The following is a 22,294-nucleotide window of genomic DNA, read 5'->3' on the forward strand; positions in this document are numbered from 1 at the left end:
TATCATGCACTTCATGGTTTTTTTAGAATTATTAATAACCATGTCCTTGTTTTTTCGTACAAGGTGGATGTTGGCAATTTTGAACAATCATAAACTCCCAGGCTTTGAGAAAATTACACAAATATTGTGTCCTTGCCGGGAATCGAATCCAGAATTCTCGGGTGTATCTATTTATATATAGTAATTAGTAATAACTAGTAATAACTATATATTATTATATCTACTATATATATACAGTTATATCTATTTTGTATTTTTTAACATTGACCGAAAACCATGATAAAAACGTTTTTGCACCTCCTGTAAAATTTGATTTCGGTGAATTATTTACGTCCTTTTTCCTTTCTAAAGTCGATATGCATTTCAAAAATAAGTAAAATTTTCAATTAATTGCTACAAAAATTTAGAAGAAGTCTGTTTAAAATTACTATTTTTTTTCCTTTGCGTTCTAGGTGGGATTTGGCCTTTGTGATATTTTAAAAATATAAGTATTTTACACTGATTGAATGAACGCTACATATTTTGGATTACGTTGGTATTGTACTGTGGCATCGAAATATGCAACTAATTTAATAATCTGTTTTTCATTGGCTCTACAATCCTGTGTGGATTTCAACCGCCTCACGAAAAGGTTTCGTAACCGATGTTTTGTTACGAGAAATGGATGTTAGCCACTTGTACAACCAATTAGGTTCATGCTTTGGGTTCATACAGCCATTGAAAAACAAAATATGAATTTTGATTAACCGGTACTTACCAAGAAGATATATGTTACCACTCGGCCATCCAACAATCTCCCAAAATACTGTTTTCAAATTTGTTATGTTATTCTTAAATTTGAGTGGTCTTTTAAAAAGGAGTAATAATACCTTAATAACAAAATTTATTCGAAATATCACACCATTTTTTATAAGTATAATATAAAAATGAATAGTAAAGCGCTAGAAAAATCACATTTAAAGCATGAAGTGAAAGGGGTGTGTAGTCGCTGTTTTATTTGTGTGAGATTCATAAATGAAAACAATAGTTATTGCACTATGTTTTATTTTGTACATGTAAGTACCAAAATATTATGATTCTTAAAATTGTACACAGTACGCAGTTTGGTCTAAATATTAAATTAAATAAAGATAGTACGGAAATTAGTACATAGGACGATTAAAACTCTAGATATGCCTATTATGAATTTAAATAGATATGCAGAGGCACAATAACCTGTCATGTTTTCCCTAATCGCCAGAGATATAATGTAATTTAACTTTACTGATTAAAAAAAATGCTTTGTTATGACAATACGGCTTGTCATATTTAGCGGTTATAAGGGTTTTTCCATAAATGACTTCATACGATTATGGGTATTTTTTGACCCCTAATCTCACAAATCGTTAAAAAATAGATTAGTTGAAATTGGTCGATTTAACTATCTACTTAACTATAGTTTTTCACGAAATATTTTATTCTCGAAAAAAAAAATGAATTCATTACATTGTAGGCTTTGTTTAAGATGTAAAATTTTCTATTACCCAATTTATCGCATTGTATCAAATCCCCCCCTCCCCATTAGGATATAAAGTCATAAATGGACGATCCCTAAGATGCATAGTTATAAAATTCAAAATTGGACCATGAATTAACACATATCTATCGAAACAACAGTGCATATTATTAACTTCATCGAGCTAGGAACATAGAAGGTAGTCGTAGTAAGATTTTAATGTTCCCAAAGTGAAAGAGAAAGAGCAAGCTCTATGCATCTCTTTGTATCCTTTACGTCAAATCGATGATGATGTAACTAAGAACCCAGCGGGCTATTCCAACTAGTTAACACGATAACACTTTTTGTTATTTCATTTGATCCAAAATAACACCCACTGCGCATACGCCATGACAATTATTTTTTTACGTACCTGTGTCACTTTGACGTTTGTTTGGGTTTAACTGGGATTATGTTTGCGGTGTATCTCGGTTAGTAATTATTGTTGTATTATATATGGCATTTATAATATGTATATATTACATTGTATATTATTCGAATGTAGGTATATTACTTTTCAAAAACTTCTCAGATTCAATGAAATTGCGTTGTTGCGCGGCGCGGTGAGGGAATGGGACAACTGGACGCCAGGACAATTGGACGCCGCACTGTCGTAGACACGTAAATATAACGTAGACGATGAATTTTAATCAGTTTCTATGTACCACTTAGTAGTTTTAATTCATTTTACTCTTAACATAATGTTTTTTTATTGCGGATTGAGAATTACCATGTCTAAGACTTTACATAAAAATAAAAAAACTCTTTTTTCGTTGGAACTTAAACATATGCACGATTAAATCATTATTTACGTATGCATATTTAAATCTTCACCAACTATTAATTCATAATATAATAGTATTAAATATATTTTTTAAAGTACCTATAAGTACCTAACGTCTATTTATATTCAAATTGCGCGGCGTCCAGTTGTCCCGACGCCAAATTGTCCTAGACCCGCGCGGTGATGCTGGTGTCGTAATGTTAGATGTAATTATCGTCCTCTATCTCGCTCTAACAAGTTAGCGCGGCTGTCCGGGCAGGCGCTGACAGTTCATATCTCGAGATAATTAACTTTTGGAATACGGCATAGCGTATTTATATTTTTTTATTAATTTTAGAGTTAAGTGTCATGTCGGAATTGCCCTGTTTTATGTGTTCTTCTGAAAGTTAATAGCTCGTTGTTGTCAACGGTGGTGTATATTAAATCTGTTATTGTTTTTGGTAAAAAAAAGGGTCGTGTCGCCTTATATTCAGGTCAATATGGTAATAATTCATTTCAAATCACTACAATAGGTATATTTATTTCATTCCTCTAAATGCTTACACTAATTTCTAATTTCTACGAAATCTACTCCGTAAGACATGTCCCGCGAGTGACGAGAATGATGAGGTGTGAGGTGGCATATAGGTACATCTGGTTACATGTAATTTGTACGAAAACAATTGTATGTTAAAAAAATGATCGAAACCATCGGTCCTATTTACAAAGAGCAGAAAAGATTTCGTCGAACAGTTCTTTGTCGAAGTGTTAATTTGTATGACTTTTTAAAATACGTGTTATTTATTTTCTAATACAGCATTTTTAGTAAGTATAAGTAATTATTCCAGTTAGAGAATTGAGCAATATTTCTAAATAAATATTTATTATTTAATGGTACTTAAGTTTTAATATGTAATACATAAGGTGTGCAATTAAATTTCATTGAGTTTACTATAATTATTATAATCAAACATTTGTTTCAAATTGATGTTCAATTATTAAATCGATTGTAAAGGTTCAAATAGACTATATTATCACGATCGGGCATATATATGCTAAGAGCGATTTAGTGTATATATGATCATATCTATGTCATTCCGAAATATTGTATGACATCTATGACATCGTATTTACACTCTGTGACACAGGACGCCAACACAAGAAACGGGTTTTTAATCATTTATATGACCGATCGTCACAGAGTCTATTTGAGCCATTACGGGAACATTATTATTGAAGTTATATTTCTTTTGGGGCGAGAGTGAAATTGAGAGCTGCGCGCGCACACCGTCACGACAGTATGGAAACAACTGCGAATCAGTCAGCTGTATACAGACGCAAGTTTGATAGTTAAAATTGTTCCGTTGCCTAGACAACGAATTTATTATTGTTGGCCATTTGCAATTCCATACGTAAACAAACGATTAAACGTCAGAGTGACAGTTGTTACTTTAAAAATAAAAACAAAGATAAATAACAAGATAATTGTGAACTAGTCGAAGAATCTAGATTATCACAAGTTTTTTTTTGTTTTGTTACGCCAAAGAAGTATAACTTCTAACTCGCGTAGTACACGCACCGATATTTTTAATCAAAATTGTTGTAAGAGCAATTTATTAATTCTTTTTATTTAATATAGTTTAAAGATTTAATCTAAATTTAAATTGTATGCTTATTTACCTATGCACTTATTGTTTTAAAAAAATTGTATAAATTACAGTTTTGGCAAAGAGATAATGATTCCAGTCGGTGTGAAAACTTTTCTGCCATTTGCAAACCGGCCTGGTGGTTTTGGCCAATTTTACTCGAAACACATGTTTTCGTTCATATTATCGGACACGTTTGTGTCCATTAGTACCGAAGAAAAAGCTTATACGTACCTCCGGATACTACCCCGTATTTAGCATCTGCCCACCCCTGAATTGATGAATGATTAGCGAGAACCAATTGTTGAAAAAAGTGTCTGCTGCTGTGGCTGAGTTGGTAGAGCATCAGACTAGTAATCTAGCATGCGGAAGGTTCTGGGATCACATCCCAGCCGGGTCAACATTTTGACAATGATTGTACTCGTATAACAATGAATGACACATTTCGTCAATTTTGGCGATATTAAAAAACTATTCAAATCCGAATATTTTTCTATATTTGTAAAATTTGCAAAAAATGAGGTGTTTGATATCAATTTCTTCGTTAACATGTCATCAAAAATTAATAAGGTTTGACAACTACAGGTATCGTTTTGGATAATGCCTAATAAAGTATTAATTAAGACATTTAAATGTGTTGTTCTCATAACTATGCTTTAGCCTTGATGTTCATCTTCTAACTGACTCATCAAATTGCAGTATCAAGAGAGTTTTTAAAATTAATTTATAATATATATTTTTTTATTAATGAAAAATAATGATTTACTGTATTCAGTGTTTTTGTTAAAAAAAATGTAGATTTTTTTATTTGTATGTAGGCAACTTTATATGTGAATACTCCACCTACTAGAGACACTTAGTGGAAAATACGAAGCTTGCAATTTGAATTTTTTTGTTACTTTACATTATAAAGTGTTTCAATTAAGAAATATTTGTGTCCAAAAACATTTAAGTAAAATAAAAATATTTTCTATATAAAGTCAAAGATAAACTTACAATAAAAAATGAGGATCGCATCGTATATTACTTACAGCGCTCGAAATTAAATATTTTACGAACCGGAGCGGTTATCTAATTGCATGTGTATTTTATAAAAATAAGTGTGTTAGATTTTTACATTATATGGAAAATCTAGCTGAGACGCTCAAATTAATATATCCACGAGACGGAGCGATAATTTTGAGGATTTTACGCACCGGAACGGCGCTCCGGTCCATTTCAAACCCTGATATTACATAATATTTTGTGGTAATCTTAAAATAATTAAATTTTCTCTAACATATTGAAAAAATGTACTGACTAATAATTCATCTATTATTTATATCAATGAAGATGCTTTCAAGGTATACACATTATTTCTGTATACTAAACTAAAAAATAATGTTTTAAAATCAAATGAAAATTATCAAAAAAATGTCGGAAATCTCAAAGTACGTCGTTTTCTTCTAGGTGCCTCTGATGGGTATATAATATTCACCTTAAACTCAAAATGTGTCATTCATCATTATGTGAAGATGTCTTTAATTTCATATTATGAGGAATGGTGGGTATCTGTGATGTCTCCCGTGCCTCTTCCTAAGGCTAACAGCCAGTCCTCATTAAATATCTGTTAAGATATATAATAATCTCCGTCTAGGAGCGGATATGAAGAAAAATAAATAAAATTAAATGATTGAAGCGTGTTAGGTATGTGAGAATGGAACTAATAGTTTGAAAATTAAAGTGAGTCACAGTGGCTTTGTTAAAAAAACATTGTGAGTGTGAAAATAGACAACCGAAAAATATGTAAGTCGATAATTACATTTAGTTGGTAAATGTGATATTTAGCGAGGGACATTTCCGGACAGCCAGCACGGGCGGGGGAAATACCCGGCTGTTGATTGCGCCCCAGTGGTGAGTCTGTACGGAGCTGGATGAGCCGGTGAGGTGCCTTACCATGCCGGAGCCCAGCTGCTGCAGAAGGCCGGAACCCTGAGATCCTCCCAGGTTGGCCGAGGGACGCCGGGAGCGGATGGACTGCATCGAGGACGACAGCAGGAATGGAACGCTGGACGATGTGTTTGGCATAGACCCTCCCTGGAAACCCCGAATTCAATATGTACATTATCGTCCAAAGCTTTTTACTTAATTTAAACACACCTCAAGCTAAAATTTGTAGAAAATAATCATGAGTTTTATCTCAATACGATGCCAGAAACATTATCGAAAACATTATTTGACCTAGAACAGACGCACATACTTATATCTTCCTGCAATGAAATATACATATGAAAATTGTTTATAAGTTTAATAAACAGAGTTTACAATGATAATTAATGTCCATACATTTTTTTTTGTATTTAACCACAGATGGAAAATATAGAAAACAAACTTATATGGGTCGATTTTTTTTTACAATTTCACAAGAAGTAGTCGAGTCGAGTATTATTTAATAGCAGTTTTTGCAGTTGTAGACAGATGTCTATCTACGGGCATCTGTGTGATAATGGAAAAGTTTATAAACAATCGCATAAATTTTCATAAAATATGTATGTAGGTCTGTCCTATGCTATACAATATCAAGATTATAATCCAATATGACAACCCTGTATAAGTGTTGTTGATTTATTTTAATTTAAACACATCTGATTATAACAATAATGCCACCAATATAGTAACGTATTATTATAATCAAAATGTAAAGTATGAACCTAGAGAGAGCTTTATAAATTATTGACATAATTTTAATGTGATACAATTCTAGAATAATTTTATTGTTAATTACAGAAAATTAGTATTTTGTGATTTGGTGTATTAAAACATGACTACGTTGTGTATGGCCTCTATGTCAATATTTATCAATTAATGTTTTGTTAATACACGTTTGAAATTATGCAGTATTTGTAATTGGTTACAAAACTATTCTAAATAATTAGAGTTTAATATGTTTGACTTCCTTTCTATTTACAATAATCGATACGGTCTGTTTTTTAAACTTTAGTCTGTTGAATAAATAATGCAAGTGTTTATGTTTGTATATATATGTGTATATATAATATGTCAAGAGCTGCACATAAAATAATAATTATTGTGAATAACAATTATTGTGAAATTGACTGTTTGGATAAAACTAAAACTGTGATGAAATGCTTTTGTTAGACGTAGTTCATAAAATAAATAGCTCATTGACTTGCACATAATTTAATCATTAATTTTAGTAGTCTCAATTAGATAATATGCCTATAGCGCTGTGTTCAATGTGCGTGGGCGCGAATCCTGTTGAGTGTCGAATTGTTAAAAAAAATAGATTTTGAAATTATGAATTTTAGTAGTATTTTTAAGCTGCGCTTTCATATATTTTTGATCCGTCTAGGTTTCATTAAACATCTTTTCAAGACGATTTAAATAATTTCATTATGAAAATATAAACATTAATGAGAAAAAAGTAAATTTAGAATAATAATTTTTGAACCAACTATTACATATTAAGTTAATTACTATTTAATTTGTCAATCACTCCAGTTTTAATTTTGTCATCATTTTGGATTACACAATGAGATCGTCTGTGATTTTCGATAATGCTACTGTTCAAATATTATGCCAGAAGTAAGGTCGTCATTATCCTAATACCAGACCTCAGAAGTAAAGTGTCTTTAGTGAATTAAGTACTTAGCTATTTTTTTCAAAGCTCCTGTCACGGCTTTTGCTCACAATTCATTTATTTGGTGATCATAGTATTGTTATGATTTCTGTGTTTTAGGGGTAAAAGTGCCTAAGTCGGTTTGGTTACAGCTGAGATAATCAGTTTTTAAATAAATCGCAGTTTTCAAAATACGCTAACATTTCAAAATACGCTATAACATAATGGGTGTATCTTTTTTTAATTTATTTTACATTATTTGTGTATAATAAAATTTTTGATATTATGTTATATTCAATATTTTGAATACTTAAAAATGTTTATTAAATTAGTTAAAAATGATTTTCTCACTTTAAGCAATATCTACAAGCAAATCACAGAAAAAAGTACAATTCTTTACACACATTGGCATTGAAATCTTAATTTCGTAAAAACGTGACTTAGGATTTTTTACCCTGCAACCAATTTTGTCAATTTCGTATTTTGACATGACTGAAAATTTTTTACAATGCAACTACAATTTTGTCAATTTCGTATTTTGACATGACTGCAAAATTTTTACAATGCAACTACAATTTTGTCAATTTCGTATTTTGACACGACTGAAAATTTTTTACAATGCAACTACAATTTTGTCAATTTCGTATTTTGACACGACTGAAAAATTTTTACAATGCAACTACAATTTTGTCAATTTCGTATTTTGACATGACTGAAATTTTTTTTTTATCACTTACGACACTTTACCTCCCACTTCCAGAATAAATTGGTCATACATTGCGAAATTAAGGAACATTTTCATCATTTATCATCACAATATTATTATATTCCGGAAAATTATTTTATACTTATCTGTTTATTGTTTTAAAGGATACAAATTTTAAAATAAATTTTTGAAGTCAGGTCCATGTGGATTAAATTAAAATTATGGCAGCTTAGATACAATTAAAATAATATTGAATTCATTTTTAATAAAAATCTTTAAATTATATTATGAATAGTTAAAACTGTATACAAATGTTCTGATAATACAGTATGAATATAAAAGATGAAACTACTGTTATCATCGTTGGAAGGCCACTGTGGGTTTAAAATGAATACCTAATTATATAGCAGCATGTCAGCGACACACGTAGCAAAAACATTATGTTAAGTACACTAAGTTCAGCCGTTGGTCAAACACACATGTTCTTTAAATGTGTCAGTATCAAGAGACAGATATATTATAACGAACCGGAAATTTGTACGTAAACAGTTCACCGCAGGACACTTATGCGTGAGCCGCAGTACGTGAAACATGAGTTCGTGTAACATTTAATCAAATGACGAGTTCTTCGTTGAACATTTCACCGTGGAGTATATTTGTATCGCTACATTTCAAAATCAGCCAAGTCCACCTTTAGGTAATTTTGACTTTTTTGTGAATTGCTGAAGAACTATTGCTTTCTAACATTTATGCATTATCAAAAAGGTGGAATTTATGAATTTTAAATATTTTATACTCGAAATAATATAAGCTTTCACCCCTGTGACTGTGTATTTGAGAAAACAAAAAGCTTTTTTTCTCCTATTCATCTATTATGGACTTGGCTGATTTTGAAATCTAGCGACACATTTGTACGTATGCTACAATATGTGGAGATGTCTTTACTAGGTTAGGTTAGGGTTAATCTAATTGGAACAGTACTATTTGCAAACTATCGCCGCATTTTGTAAGATACGTACAAATGTATTCCACGGTGAAATGTTCAACGAAGAACTCGTCATTTGATAAAATGTTATACGACATCATGTTTCACGTACTGCGGCGCACGAATAAATGTCCCACGATGGACTGCATGTGTACAACTTACATGTAACCATATTATAATGGGTTGAACAAATGTTTAAGGACCATTCCTCGCAAAATATTTTCCCGAACATTACCATTTCAATTGACCAATATGTATAATAGATAATAAAATGATTTTAATTAAAAATGAATTCTCTTAACACAAATGTAGAGGACTGGTCAATATATCTGGTTTCGCGCATATCCCATGCTATAAGAAGCAACATTTGACAAGAATGTATACCTACTGTACGAAAACATCTTCTTGGCGCCATTGTTTATTAAATGGGAGGAGCTTATAATGGATTGCGGTTAAAAATGGGCGGAGCATGTTAGTTCACAGTTTTAACACGTAGCCAAGAATTTTTTTTGTACAGTACAACTGAATATTGTAGACGAACATAGACAATGCGAAATAGTAATACTTATATTTTTATTGTTTTTGTCGAATTCTCTTGCAGCTTTAAAAATTCTGGCGGTCTTTTTTCTCCCTTATGCTAGGACACATTTTCAGTCCTTTAGCGTTTTTACGGACGTCTCCAAGTACCACACAAATTTAAACCATTGTACCATTACGCGTACAGTGAGTATGTACATTGTTTTTCTACCATCGCCCGTCATGTCGCACCCTCGCAACTAAGCTGCCACAATCCAAAAAACGTCAAACAGAGAAAATCAGCTATGAAGTTTTTACATTTCGCATTTTTGTACTGTGTTTTTGAAATATGTTTAGATATTGAATAAAGTTTTGACTTGAATTTGATGACTTAGAGATATGAAATTTTTGGTACATATACTATGAACGATAGACAATGAAACGTAGTAATTAACTCAAAACACGTAAATTTGGACTTGTGGCGGCTTAGTTGTGAGGGTGCGATGTATGTACAGCCGTGGATATGCCGCCTTCCATGACGCAATAAACGTGTCTGAAAGAAGTGATTTTAAGTGCTCACTCTGTCCCGAAACGGAACCGCACGGGACTGATGCTACAACCATGCACTGTAGTGCTGAAAGAAGAAAGTTAAGAAAGAAAAAAAAATCTTTTTAGACTGGCTCTTCTGTCCACTATATATATCACAGATTTTTGATTTAATCATCTCCAAATTAAAACTAAAGTCAATAGTTTTTCTATTTCTGAATCCAGAAGTGTCCGCCGATAAAATAAAGATTAGTCAGTATAAAACTCTTACGAATGTCGTGTATGAAGCCAATCATAGACAGTTGGTAATTGAGCACGAATATGTATTCTGCGTACATATGTTTCTGTGAATATGGGTGAGTTGTGGATACTAGGATTTAAAACTTTTTCCTTTTATAAAATCCTTGAAGCTGAACTCCGCGGGCCCAGAGAAACCATTGGAAACCCAGAAGAAACACGTTTAATGATTTGAGTTACCCCATCTCTACCCGTTGGGAGTTGTGATGGCATAGATACACTGGAAAAGGGAGTTATAGAACGACGCAAGGATCCTGCTAAACGTCTATGATAAGAGGGAGAGACCATCGAAAGAAGGAGTAGAAAATATATTACTTTTTCACATGTGCACGGTCACTTAAAATGCAGTTTACTATGGTCAAACAAGATTTTCTTGCCAACGTGTGAACTAATAAGTCCCTCCTGTTTTTAACCGCATTTTGACTGCAACGACTTCCGGTTATCGACGAGTTGTCCACGTGTTAAAACTTTGAATAAACAGGCACCTCCTATTTAGTTAATCGCACTTCGACTCCAGCGACACCTGGTTATTGCCTAGATCTTGTTGTCGGACAGTATATTGTAGTTAAAAAATAAAGGTTGCTTCTTATGGCACGAGACATGTACGGATCCAGATATGTCGACCAGTCTTCAAATATTATAGTATCACAATGTCAACTCGCAGGTCATGAAAAATATAAACATATCACGATCGAATAAGAACACTCAACACATAAAACAATCAATTCGTATGATCGACAGATGGTGCGTAATGGAACTTCATCCCTGAGGAAGTATGAAAACACAATGACTTGTACAGTTTCACATGTTTTCGGTGCTAAGCAATCCTGACCCAGGGTTACTTTGTACTAAAAACAAGTGGAATATAATGACAGTACTCACGATCATGCTCCGTGCAAGCTGCTTAGAAGAACAGATAGCGACAGTAAATGGACCCACACAGAATGCCATGGTCGACGGTCGTGTCAAGTAGGCTGTGAACACGGCTACAAAGGACTCCCGTATTTGTGTTTCAAATTTGGAAAGTTTACAAATAATCCGCGTAAATTCTCCGTGCATGTATGTAGTATAGTATGTAAGGACGGCACAAATGATTGGATGAGCATGGATGATATTATGTTGTATGCTTTGTTTTCCACGTAGTGCATTGGCCGAGTGATCGATCATTATTCATTGATAACTTTTGAACCAATATGTATCTTGATTTAAGTACCTCATTTAAAATTTGTTAATTTAGAAAGGCCACAAAAGCAAACTCATTTGAAAAATCCCATAAAAAAATCTTGAACTGAATGCTTCTAAATAATAATCTACTGACCCATGTAGGTACCAACCTCGCAGATATTGTATAACTATGCTACCCATCTCAGTTATTATGGAATTCTACCAATAATGGTTACCATCTAATAATATTCTGACATTTCCTTCTTCACATTCCCGAATTACATATTTTCTTCAATAAAATTGGTATATTCCTAAATTAAAAAAAAGTTTATTAAATAATTCTGTAATTGTAAAAATACTAAGCTACAAATCGTAGTTTGTACATATTAATTATATGGCTTTATTTCGCACCCTCGAAACTAAACTGCTACAATCCAAAAAAACGTCAAACAGGGAAAATCAGCTTTGAAGTTTTTACCTTTCGCATTTTTGTACTGTGTTTTTGAAATATGTTTAGATATTTTGGCTTATATTTGGCTATAGTTTTGGCTTGAATTTATTGACTTAGAGATATGAAATTTTCGGTACATATACTATGAACGATAGACAATGAAACGTAGTAATTAACTCAAAACACGTAAATTTGGACTTGTGGTAGCTTAGTTGCGAGGGTGCGATTTTCATATGTGGGTTATTTATGTTAATAGACATTAATGCAGTGACGAAGACTCAATGCAAACAGTTATCTGAGTTACCAGAAGTAAAATGTTGTGTGTTATTAGATAATTGGTAATCCTTTCGAAAGGGAAAATGAGTTTAGTTTAAAAAAGGGTTGAATACTTATAAATATATGCATAAATGGGGTACTGGACGAGTCGAATGAACGACTCCAAGCTTGTAAAGATAATACAAAAATATATTCAGAGAACCCTACATAAAGAGCGGTCCAAAACTGTAAAGTGAAAGATGTGTGCTCGAATCCTACTCGGTTCAAGATTTTTTTATCCTAATAGGTACGTTTTTTTTAAACTTCTTCAAATGATGTATTTTCAATAAAGAATGCTACATTATTAAAACTTGTAAGTATTCTTTTTTTATTAAAAAAGTAAATTATTATATTATTTAGGTAAATTAATTATTATTTCAATTAAATTTCTTGTTTAAAAATGCATGCCAATAATAAATTATTTTATTCTGACATGATATTTCTAGTGAAATTGATAATACTTACTTTACTAAATATTTAAATCAATTGTGTTAGTTTACAACTAAAATTAAAATGATATAGAAAGACAATGTTTTAAAATCGGATAATATAATTCAAATTTATAATTATTGGGTTTCTTTTAATGTTATAATGTAGAGATATAATTTTGATAGTAAGTTAATCATCTGTATGTTTTCACTCAGATGTGATCGTAAATAAAAGATAGCAGTAAAATAGGATTTATTAACATTCTTGAAACTGCTTATATAGTAAGCTGCATTATGTAGTAAACATTCATACTTGTTACATATAAATATATTATATTGAATAATGAATAATGCAAGATGCAAAACTGAAAATGACAATATTATGATGTATTAAATAAATGGAACGGTAGATCATGTCACCTTTAAATAATTGACGTGCAATGATCGAGTATGAATTAGGGATCTGCGGAAACACCAAAACATTACCGAATAGTTGGCCACACTTAGCATGGTAATGATATGCTGGCTGTCACTGGTGCTTTTAACACAAGATGGCATCAGCAGCTGTGAACTATATTACTAGCAAGGAAGGCTTGAAGAAATAGATTGTTTCCTGATGTTGCCAATTCGTACTATTAACTAAACAGCATTTGATAGAACTTCAGTTTAAACTAAAATTTGTTAAATCTGTTAAAAATTACATGAATTTAATAAGATGTTACACTGAAAAGACCCTCGGCGCAACATACTAAATCGGTATAAAAATAACCTGTTTGAATTTTCATTTTGATTTATGTTAAACAGATTTTTATTACATTTACCGTTAAAACATATTATATTCAAAATTATGGTTTAAATCTATAATCAATAGAAATAATTAATTAATTAAAAAAATACTTTGATATTTCTATGTTGACTGAATCTATGTTCTAATATTATACCTATGTAATATAAAGATTAGATAATTTATCACGATATTATGATTAAAGCTATTAAATAAATAAAGAATAATTTATTTAATTCTTTTAAAATAATAGCAAACATTTTCATTATTCAATGTTTATTATTTATTAATGATGTCATTTTTAATGAGAGTTGATGTGGGTTTGTAGGTATTGAATAATTGTGCGGGATATTGAGAGAAGAAACATCGTTTTTATGATGTTAAATAGTGACGATCGTTATTAACACTAAGTTTATTTTGTTAATTGATTAATAGAAATAGTATTTATATAGTATAAATCCATTATAATATTTATGTTAATTCCACAATTTTTATCTTATCGTTGTTGACATCTGTTTCGGACGATGAATGCAGTCTTACGAATAAAATATAATATGAATGCAATAATAATTCACTTCTTTTATCCATTTGAAAATGTAACATTCTATAATTATAATGTAATACTAGTTGGTATGTATCAAATTATATGAATGCGTTTGTCATCCGAAATATTTGTCAATTTCTCCAAAATAATTGCGGAATTAAAAAAAATAGTTATTATAAAGTTTTTTTTTTTTTTAAATTTTTTTTTGATTAGAAACATAGTCAATTAAAAACCAGATTAAAAAAATAACCTAAAATGTTGTACCTAATCGAGATGAAATAATTTTGTTGGAAATATATTGTTCAGCCCTCCGTACTTTTAATATGAAACGTAATTGGAAAGAAACAAAGCCAAATTAAAGGTAGGAAACGAAAGAATTAGAATAGAGACATGACGGGACATCACGTTCAGGCGTAGATCATGTACAGTGTGTGGATGGTATTCACTTACAGCGTTAGCTGTGGAGGAAGGAACCGAGAGGCTGGAGCCAGACCCGCCTCGCACTCCGTATCGTCCCTGCTAACATACCATCAATTCACTCCCACTTACTTAACATCCCTTACACAATGCCTCACCAAATCCACCAAATAAATGTGGTTTATTAATGGCGACACCGCCTCTAACATCCGCCTCTGTGCAATTTCCGAGGCTGATGCGGAGGTGTGAGTGTCGGCCACAAATCAATATTTGGCAAAAAGTATTTAGACAGACCACTTTCATACGAAAATATTTGCAAAATTTAAAAAAATAAAACACAGAAAAGATAACGACATGTATCTTGGCATATTATATCAATCAGTGAGCACAGTGTTTCTCCAACTCTTATTAGCATTACAACAGGTTATGAGGTTCAATGACAGCAGTGTAGTTGCAGTGAAACAATCATAGAAACACCCAGACTTCGATACTTACAAACACATACATGTAATATGACCTCACCGGGAATAGAGACCAGAGTTCACGAATGAGGAGCCACTGTCAAACGCATTGGGGTACAAGAGCCTCTTGACCATTTGACAAGTTACATATTGACTCATCGCAATTTAATAAATACCTTGTCGAAAATAAAAATTGATTTTTGTGAATTGTTGTTAACAATAATCGCAACTGTGTTTGGTTATGGTCTCTACGCTGTGCGATTTTGTTAATAATATGTAATATGTCATAAAATATAACAAAAAATTACTTTACTTAGTTTTTACGTGATACTTTTAAGGATCTGGGGACTAGATTATGTTGTTTATGGTTTACCAGAGGCACCTTGTGGAAAAGTACGAAACTTGCAATTTAGATCAAAATATTTCAGTCACGATTTTAATTGTAACTTGATTTTATATAAATAAAGACGGTTTCAAGATATACACTTTAAATACAAGAAACATCAAGACTATGAATTAATTAAATTTTTTTTGAATTCCTATATTTGAAAAAAAAAGTAAATTAATTTTCATAATAAACATGGCCATAAAATATATATATTTTTTTTAAGTTGTAAGTTTATCTTTGACTTTAAATAAAAAATCATTTTTCTTTTCGATGTTGTCATATACGTATTCATTAATTAAAATACTTTAAAATGTAAATTATCAGAAAAAATCTCAAATTGCAAGCTTCTTATTCTCCGCTAGCTGTCTCTCACTAAACGTATTTTATAAAATGTTAAATATTTAAAATAGTCCTCGATTTTTTACTGTATGATATTGCACATCTTACAACAACGAATGTTTTGGCTGATGCATGCCAAATTGGTGATTTTTGGGTTGTTGTGCATCTGAGATACAAATGTGTGCATACATATTGTGTGTGCATACATTCAATGCTGGTGTATTTCAATGAAAATAGCAACCTACGTTTTTCGACCCTGTACATTCATTCGCGTGGCGGCAGCTGCTCCATTTGTCTCAAGGTTTTTCATAAACGTTTTCAAATATTATTTTTCCGTCCCCAGGGTGCCTCCCAAATTGGGTGCCCTGGGCTATAGCCCCCTTAGCTCTATGGCAAATCCGGTCCTGTTTACATTATGAATGTGTTATAAAATTATTCAAATTACATTAAACATTATAAGTGAATAACTTCCACGTGTTAGCAATATTAAATCTGTCAATGACAAATGATTGAAATGAAAATAATGACAGAAGCCCGGTTGGAGAAACACTGTATAATGCATAAAAATGTAAAACAATACTAAATAAATATAAAACCAAGTAGATATATTCAAAAAAGATTTTTTTTAAATTTATTCGGTCATTATTGATTTTATTCCACCAAGATTGGCTATGGTGGTGTTGATCCCTTTTCATCGATGATTCACTTCAGTGTAAACTAGTGTCGCTGAAGAAAACTATCCAGATAATTACACTACAAACTCATATATACTGATGATATATTATGTATAAAAGAAAATGCAGGTTATTTACAGACTTATTGACAAATAACAAATAGTGCATTACGAAAAAAATTTAGTTGAAAGCTATTCTATCAATAGTTTTATGACTAGCCTATAATTTTATAATATCACATCTAAATTTTTATTCCAACCTGCCTTAGGTCCGTTTCATACGGGACACCGAAATATCCAGCCACTCGACACTGCAATGCATGTTGCAATCACTGAATAGCTAATCTGTGTCTGATGTCAGAGACAAAGTTACGTGTCCACGTTTTTGCCACATTTTTATTGTTTTTTTTTTTTTAATATGAACGCCTCGAAATGAGTCTACGCATATTTTCGCGTCATAAATCAGAAATACAAATAATGGAGACATAAAAACTGGCTGCGGTGGCGCGACAAACGAGTGTCTCCGTCTGAACGCGCCCATTTTATGTACTACCAACAATTTATTTTGACTTTTTGGTATTTGAAAATAAGTCTGCGTAAATAATATCTATTGGATAGCATGATCTCAAAATCATTTTGTGTATTTAAGATAAAAATGCAAATGGAGGAAATTAGTTTACATAATAATATTTCCTGTTAAAAAATAATTGCTACAGATAAATCAATAGCTAAAAGCTAAGTACCTATGTAGCTATTTGTCTACTCTTAATCTATGATTCTAATATAATTTAGTATACTACAAAAGAAGTTGAAGTGTATTTTAAAGGAGTTGTTACTAACAGTTGGCGGAGACAAATTGACATGCGAGCCGCGGCGTTCCTGGGGACCAATGCTGGAGTGACGGCGGATAGGCAGGCCAGAGCCAGAACCCGGGGATCCCCCTGGGGACGAAGCGCAGGATGGAGCGATACGGATCTTTGGCGTCATCAGAGTGTTGTCTGAGAGACGACGGTTCGGGAAAGCGCTGGAGACTCTCAGGAAGTTATTGCCGTCGTGCGATGAAGAAGTGGCTCCGAACCACCAGCTTCCGAGCAAGCCAGAACCGCCACCGCCACCGCCACCGCCACCTCCGGTGACACTGCCACCGCTAGCGCCACCTCCTGTAAATTATGAACAGTACAATGAGTCATCGGCCATCGGATTAATTCATACCTACGTAATAACGTACATAAAATACTTATAATGTATATGATTAATTACAGAACATGACAAAACAGAACAGCCAGGGGAAAAATGAAATATTAATTTTTGTGGAATCTATTTAGGTTAGGTTAGGTTAGGTTATTATTTCGCCGTACCTAGTCACCCAATCATTTTAAACATATTATAATGATTGAGGTGAGATATTCTAAGCTTGCCGGCAACACTGAGTTAAGTTCCGTTTATTTGAGGCTTTCTAGCGATTAGGTATATAATTTGATTTATTATGGCGTATTGAAAATCTGTGCTATTAAAAATCTATCAACATAATAGAGATAAGACAATTTCAATATTAAATTTATATTTTTCTGAAAGGTCATAGTTATATTTATCGTTGTTCTATTTTGTCATTATTCTGTGTTTTGTGATGGAACCGATTAATTATTTCCGTATATAATTCATCCATTTCACGATTTTTTACTTTTTGAATTAAAAATAAAAATTATTAATATATTAGTAAACAATCAAGACCTGTGGAGTTTTTGCGTGCCATATCTTCGGCGCTGGAAGTCTTGCGTTGTTCGACGCGCAGATTGGGGATGTTGAATGGGGGCGCTTGCATATTGTCGGAACTCATTTGGTGGCGCAGGGGGCGCTTGTCGATGGCATTGGCCAGGTTGATACTGTCCATTTTCAGCTTGTTGCGCTGGCTGTGATCCACCAGGTCAAACATTTCCCTCAGTATCTGGAAATGTCATTACAGAAATATAAAATAAAAATATATACATATTAGAAAAGGCAGTGAGTTTCAAAGTGGCACCCCAACATCATATGCTCTCAGATGACAATTGAAAACATTAATATTTTCCTTAGAGATTTAAGTATGACGGTTTCAATTGGTGATCATATCTTCCCACCTGAAGAAAACAGTTATCGAAGAATATGAATCTATTATTATGATGGTACATCAAAACATTGATTAAAGATTTTCTGGACATACATATTTTTTGTAACAGACTGCGGTGCTCACAGAAAATGAGCACGGTTTTGATATCAATATGAGGGTATTTTAATTATATTTAAATTAACCTGGTGAGATTTTATATATATACGAGGGTGGGTCAATAATTCCTTAGAAAAAAGCATTAAAACAGTTTTTATTTTTGTATTTTTTTTTTATTTCTCAACATAATCTCCTTGGAGCTCAATACACTTGGTTAGACGTTTCTCAATTTTTTTTAAACTGTCAGAAAAATAAGTTTTCGGAAGGTCCTCAAAATAAGCATTTGTCCGATCGATGACTTCTTCATTTGAAAAAAAAACGTTGTCCACTTAGCCATTTTTTTAAGTTTGGGAAAAGGAAAAAGTCACTGGGGGCTAAATCTGGCGAATACGGTGGGTGGTCGACCAATTCGAACTTCAATTCTTCAATTTTAGCCATTGATCGTAAACATGTGTGAACACGGGCATTGTCCTGATGAAAGAGGATTTTTTTCCTGTTTAAATGAGGCCGTTTTTCTTTAATTTTGTTTTTTAGCTGGTCCAATAAAGATGCATAATAATCCCCTGTTATTGTTTTTCCTTTTTCCAAATAGTCAACGAAAATAATTTCACGTGCATCCCAAAATACAGTAGCCATAACCTTACCAGCTGATTTTACGGTTTTCGCCTTCTTTGGACATGGTTTGCCTTCGCAATCCACTGCTTTGACTGTTCTTTCGTCTCGGGAGTATAGTGGTGTATCCATGTTTCATCTAGAGTCACAAAGCGACGAAAAAATTCATCCGGATTGCGTTGCATGAGCGACAACAGGGCTTTAGAGGCCACCACCCTATTGCGTTTATTGTCGACTGTGAGCAAACGCGGCACCCATCTTGCAGAAATATTTTTCATGCCCAATTTGTCATGTAAAATAGAAATGACGCTACCTTTTGAGATCCCTGTAACCTCAATTATCTCACTCAACTTTAATCTTCGGTCACTTAACACCATATCGTGGATTTTATTGATCATTTCTGGTGTAGTCACCTCTACAGGACGTCCTGAGCGTGGTTCATCCTTTGTTGATGTACGACCACTTTAAATTCATTTAACCAGTTATAAATAGTTGCAAGTGAAGGAGCAGATATGCCGTGAACTAAATCCAACTCATTTTTTATTTCCTTTGCTGTTAACCCTTTTATATTTAAATGTTTAATAACAAGTTTAAACTCAATTTTCTCCATTTTCCATTTTTCCATTTTCCACAAGCAATTTTTTTTTTAAATGTACGAGAAACGCACAACAACCCGACCAATCTGATTGAAACTTCGCAGCATACTGAATCGGTAGTGCCGCTGCATGAAAACAAACCGCGTACAGTACTAGTCGCGCCACCTATCGGCTTTTCTAAGGACTTATTGACCCACCCTCGTATTATAATTCGCTTTTTGGCTTCTTCTATGTTTCTGTATTTATATTAGCTTTACAACAGATTTATTTTACGCGGTTCATGGAATCGGCAATTACTTACATAACGATTATAGAGATTTTATATAATATATAGACACTAAAGCATAAACAATAATTTACATAGTAAATTATTATAAGCAAGAATTTTACAACGTTTTTCTTAGCTCGTATTCTTATATTTTGTCCGGTGGTTCTTTGTCCGGTACAAATCTTGCAATTGATTTTTAACTAAATTCCCGACTAGCTAGACATTTGAAACTTTTAGAATATATCAGAACACGATGCCAATGCATTTTTTAAGTACGTTTAGCCATCTTAAAGTAGAATTGAATTCATTTTCAGTTAAGTAATTCTATTTTGTATGAAAAATTATTTCGACACCATTATCGGTCCTAGCAACTAAATTATTAATATATATGTGCGTAACTATGGAAATCAATATGACATGTTCAGTACAATTTTTTTTGATCGTTTAAGCTAGTCAAGTCAAATTTACATGGTTCAACAGAATTTAAAAACGTTGTATATTATAAAAAGTTCTTTTTATCTTGTAATTATTTTTGTTTACATACATTCATATTATGTGAAATTTATGAAAAAACAACCGAAGGTTTTATTATTTCTTTTAATCCCGAGATTGAAAATGATATCTGGGGTTGCAATACCCAGTGTCAACCAATTTTTACATCAAGAATATTATCGTAAGACGGTCAAGAGATAAATACCTCAATAAGTGTGCCAAATTGATCCATATTGATGGTTGGGTTAACCGTCTGCGGCATAAGAAGGGGGATAACTCGAGTGGCCATTACGCTTATAGTAAGCCCATACCGTTTGTCACTCATCATGAGCTTGTAAATATCTGAAAATAAAACATTCTCTCGTAAAATACACGTGTCTTTCTCAATGTTAATAATATAATTGTTAAAATGGATTAAAAGCATTAATATTATAATTTATAAATTGGTGTTAATAAGTATACATCATGATCGCATCTGCAAGTAGCAAAATGTTGACAATCGCATGCGCAAATGTTGGAAAATTAGTTTTCGCTCTTATCCTAAAATGCAAAGCGCTATTGCAATAATATTTTTTAATCTCTAATATTATTTAACTGATTCTTAAAGTAAAAATCACTGGGCGTATGTGTTTTGACAAATGATAAATATGTAAATGTTTGTTCACAATAAAATATTATATAATTACTTTGATACATTGTTTATTTTACACAGATGATAAAAAAAAACCAATACTCCGTTTTTAACTATAATTACATTTAACAGATGATTTGGTCAACTGTTATAAATAACTTAAACATCATTTCTCAATAATAAATGTACATATTTTGTACCATTGCTTAGTATTTTAAAATAAAGTAAAAATGTACCTCTGTCTTTTATACTTATATAAAAAAATTGTATCTAAATGTTTATACTTAGGAAATAAAGTTTTTGTTAATTCTGTTATTGTAAATGTACAATTATTAACAAAAATTTTCTTCCAAAACTATTGGCAATATAGTTCTACTTTGTAAACATAAAGGTAATTTTACTGTTTAAAATTATTGATGTCACATTAATTATTTTGTTAAAAATTAGTAACTATCCAAAATAATTGTTGAAATATTCATTAAAATTTTCAATATAATGAAGTTTTTTACGCTGGCATTAATTACGCGAATATTGATTAAATATTTCTACTTTAAAAGGGACAGAGTTTTGAATTAAATTTTAGAAATAAATTTAATCACAAAGAGACTTTTCATGGTGATATTATTGTAGAAAGGAATACTCACTAACGACTCTGAGGGCAATGGATGGATCGTTGAGTCGAACGTCCCAAAGTAGTGGGAGGACCTCGTCCATGATTTGACCTTTGTCGAGACGGTCAATTGTGCGTTCGACGCACTTCAGCACGCTGGCGATGATGCGCAGGTCTCCCTGGTTTTTGTCAAACAGGACCCTGGTCTTCGGGATGATCATGCGACGGACTGCGTACTCGTCCAAATAGTCGGACACGTTGTTTACGGCGTTCAAAGCGGCGCTCTAATATACAAACAATGTAATT

The 22,294-nt window shown here is 32.3% G+C and overlaps 1 protein-coding gene across 1 annotated transcript in view; it reads right to left on the reverse strand.

Annotated features, from left to right (window-relative positions):
- Window positions 1-22,294, reverse strand: part of bma (SCY1-like protein bma) — a 405,735-nt gene that overhangs the window by 903 nt on the left and 382,538 nt on the right. Inside the window, exons 11-16 of the mRNA XM_085960528.1 lie at window positions 22,023-22,272; window positions 20,953-21,089; window positions 18,308-18,521; window positions 17,417-17,703; window positions 14,749-14,814; window positions 5,879-6,019 (exon numbers count right to left, since the gene is read on the reverse strand). Of these exons, the coding sequence (XP_085816654.1) occupies window positions 5,879-6,019; window positions 14,749-14,814; window positions 17,417-17,703; window positions 18,308-18,521; window positions 20,953-21,089; window positions 22,023-22,272 (1,095 nt within the window). The remainder of the gene's footprint in view (window positions 1-5,878; window positions 6,020-14,748; window positions 14,815-17,416; window positions 17,704-18,307; window positions 18,522-20,952; window positions 21,090-22,022; window positions 22,273-22,294) is intronic.

This window comes from Rhyacophila brunnea, unplaced genomic scaffold (genome assembly GCF_057557595.1).
Source record: "Rhyacophila brunnea isolate RB1 unplaced genomic scaffold, BYU_Rbru_1.0 scaffold_1, whole genome shotgun sequence".
In the NCBI taxonomy this organism is placed as follows: Eukaryota; Metazoa; Arthropoda; class Insecta; order Trichoptera; family Rhyacophilidae; genus Rhyacophila; species Rhyacophila brunnea.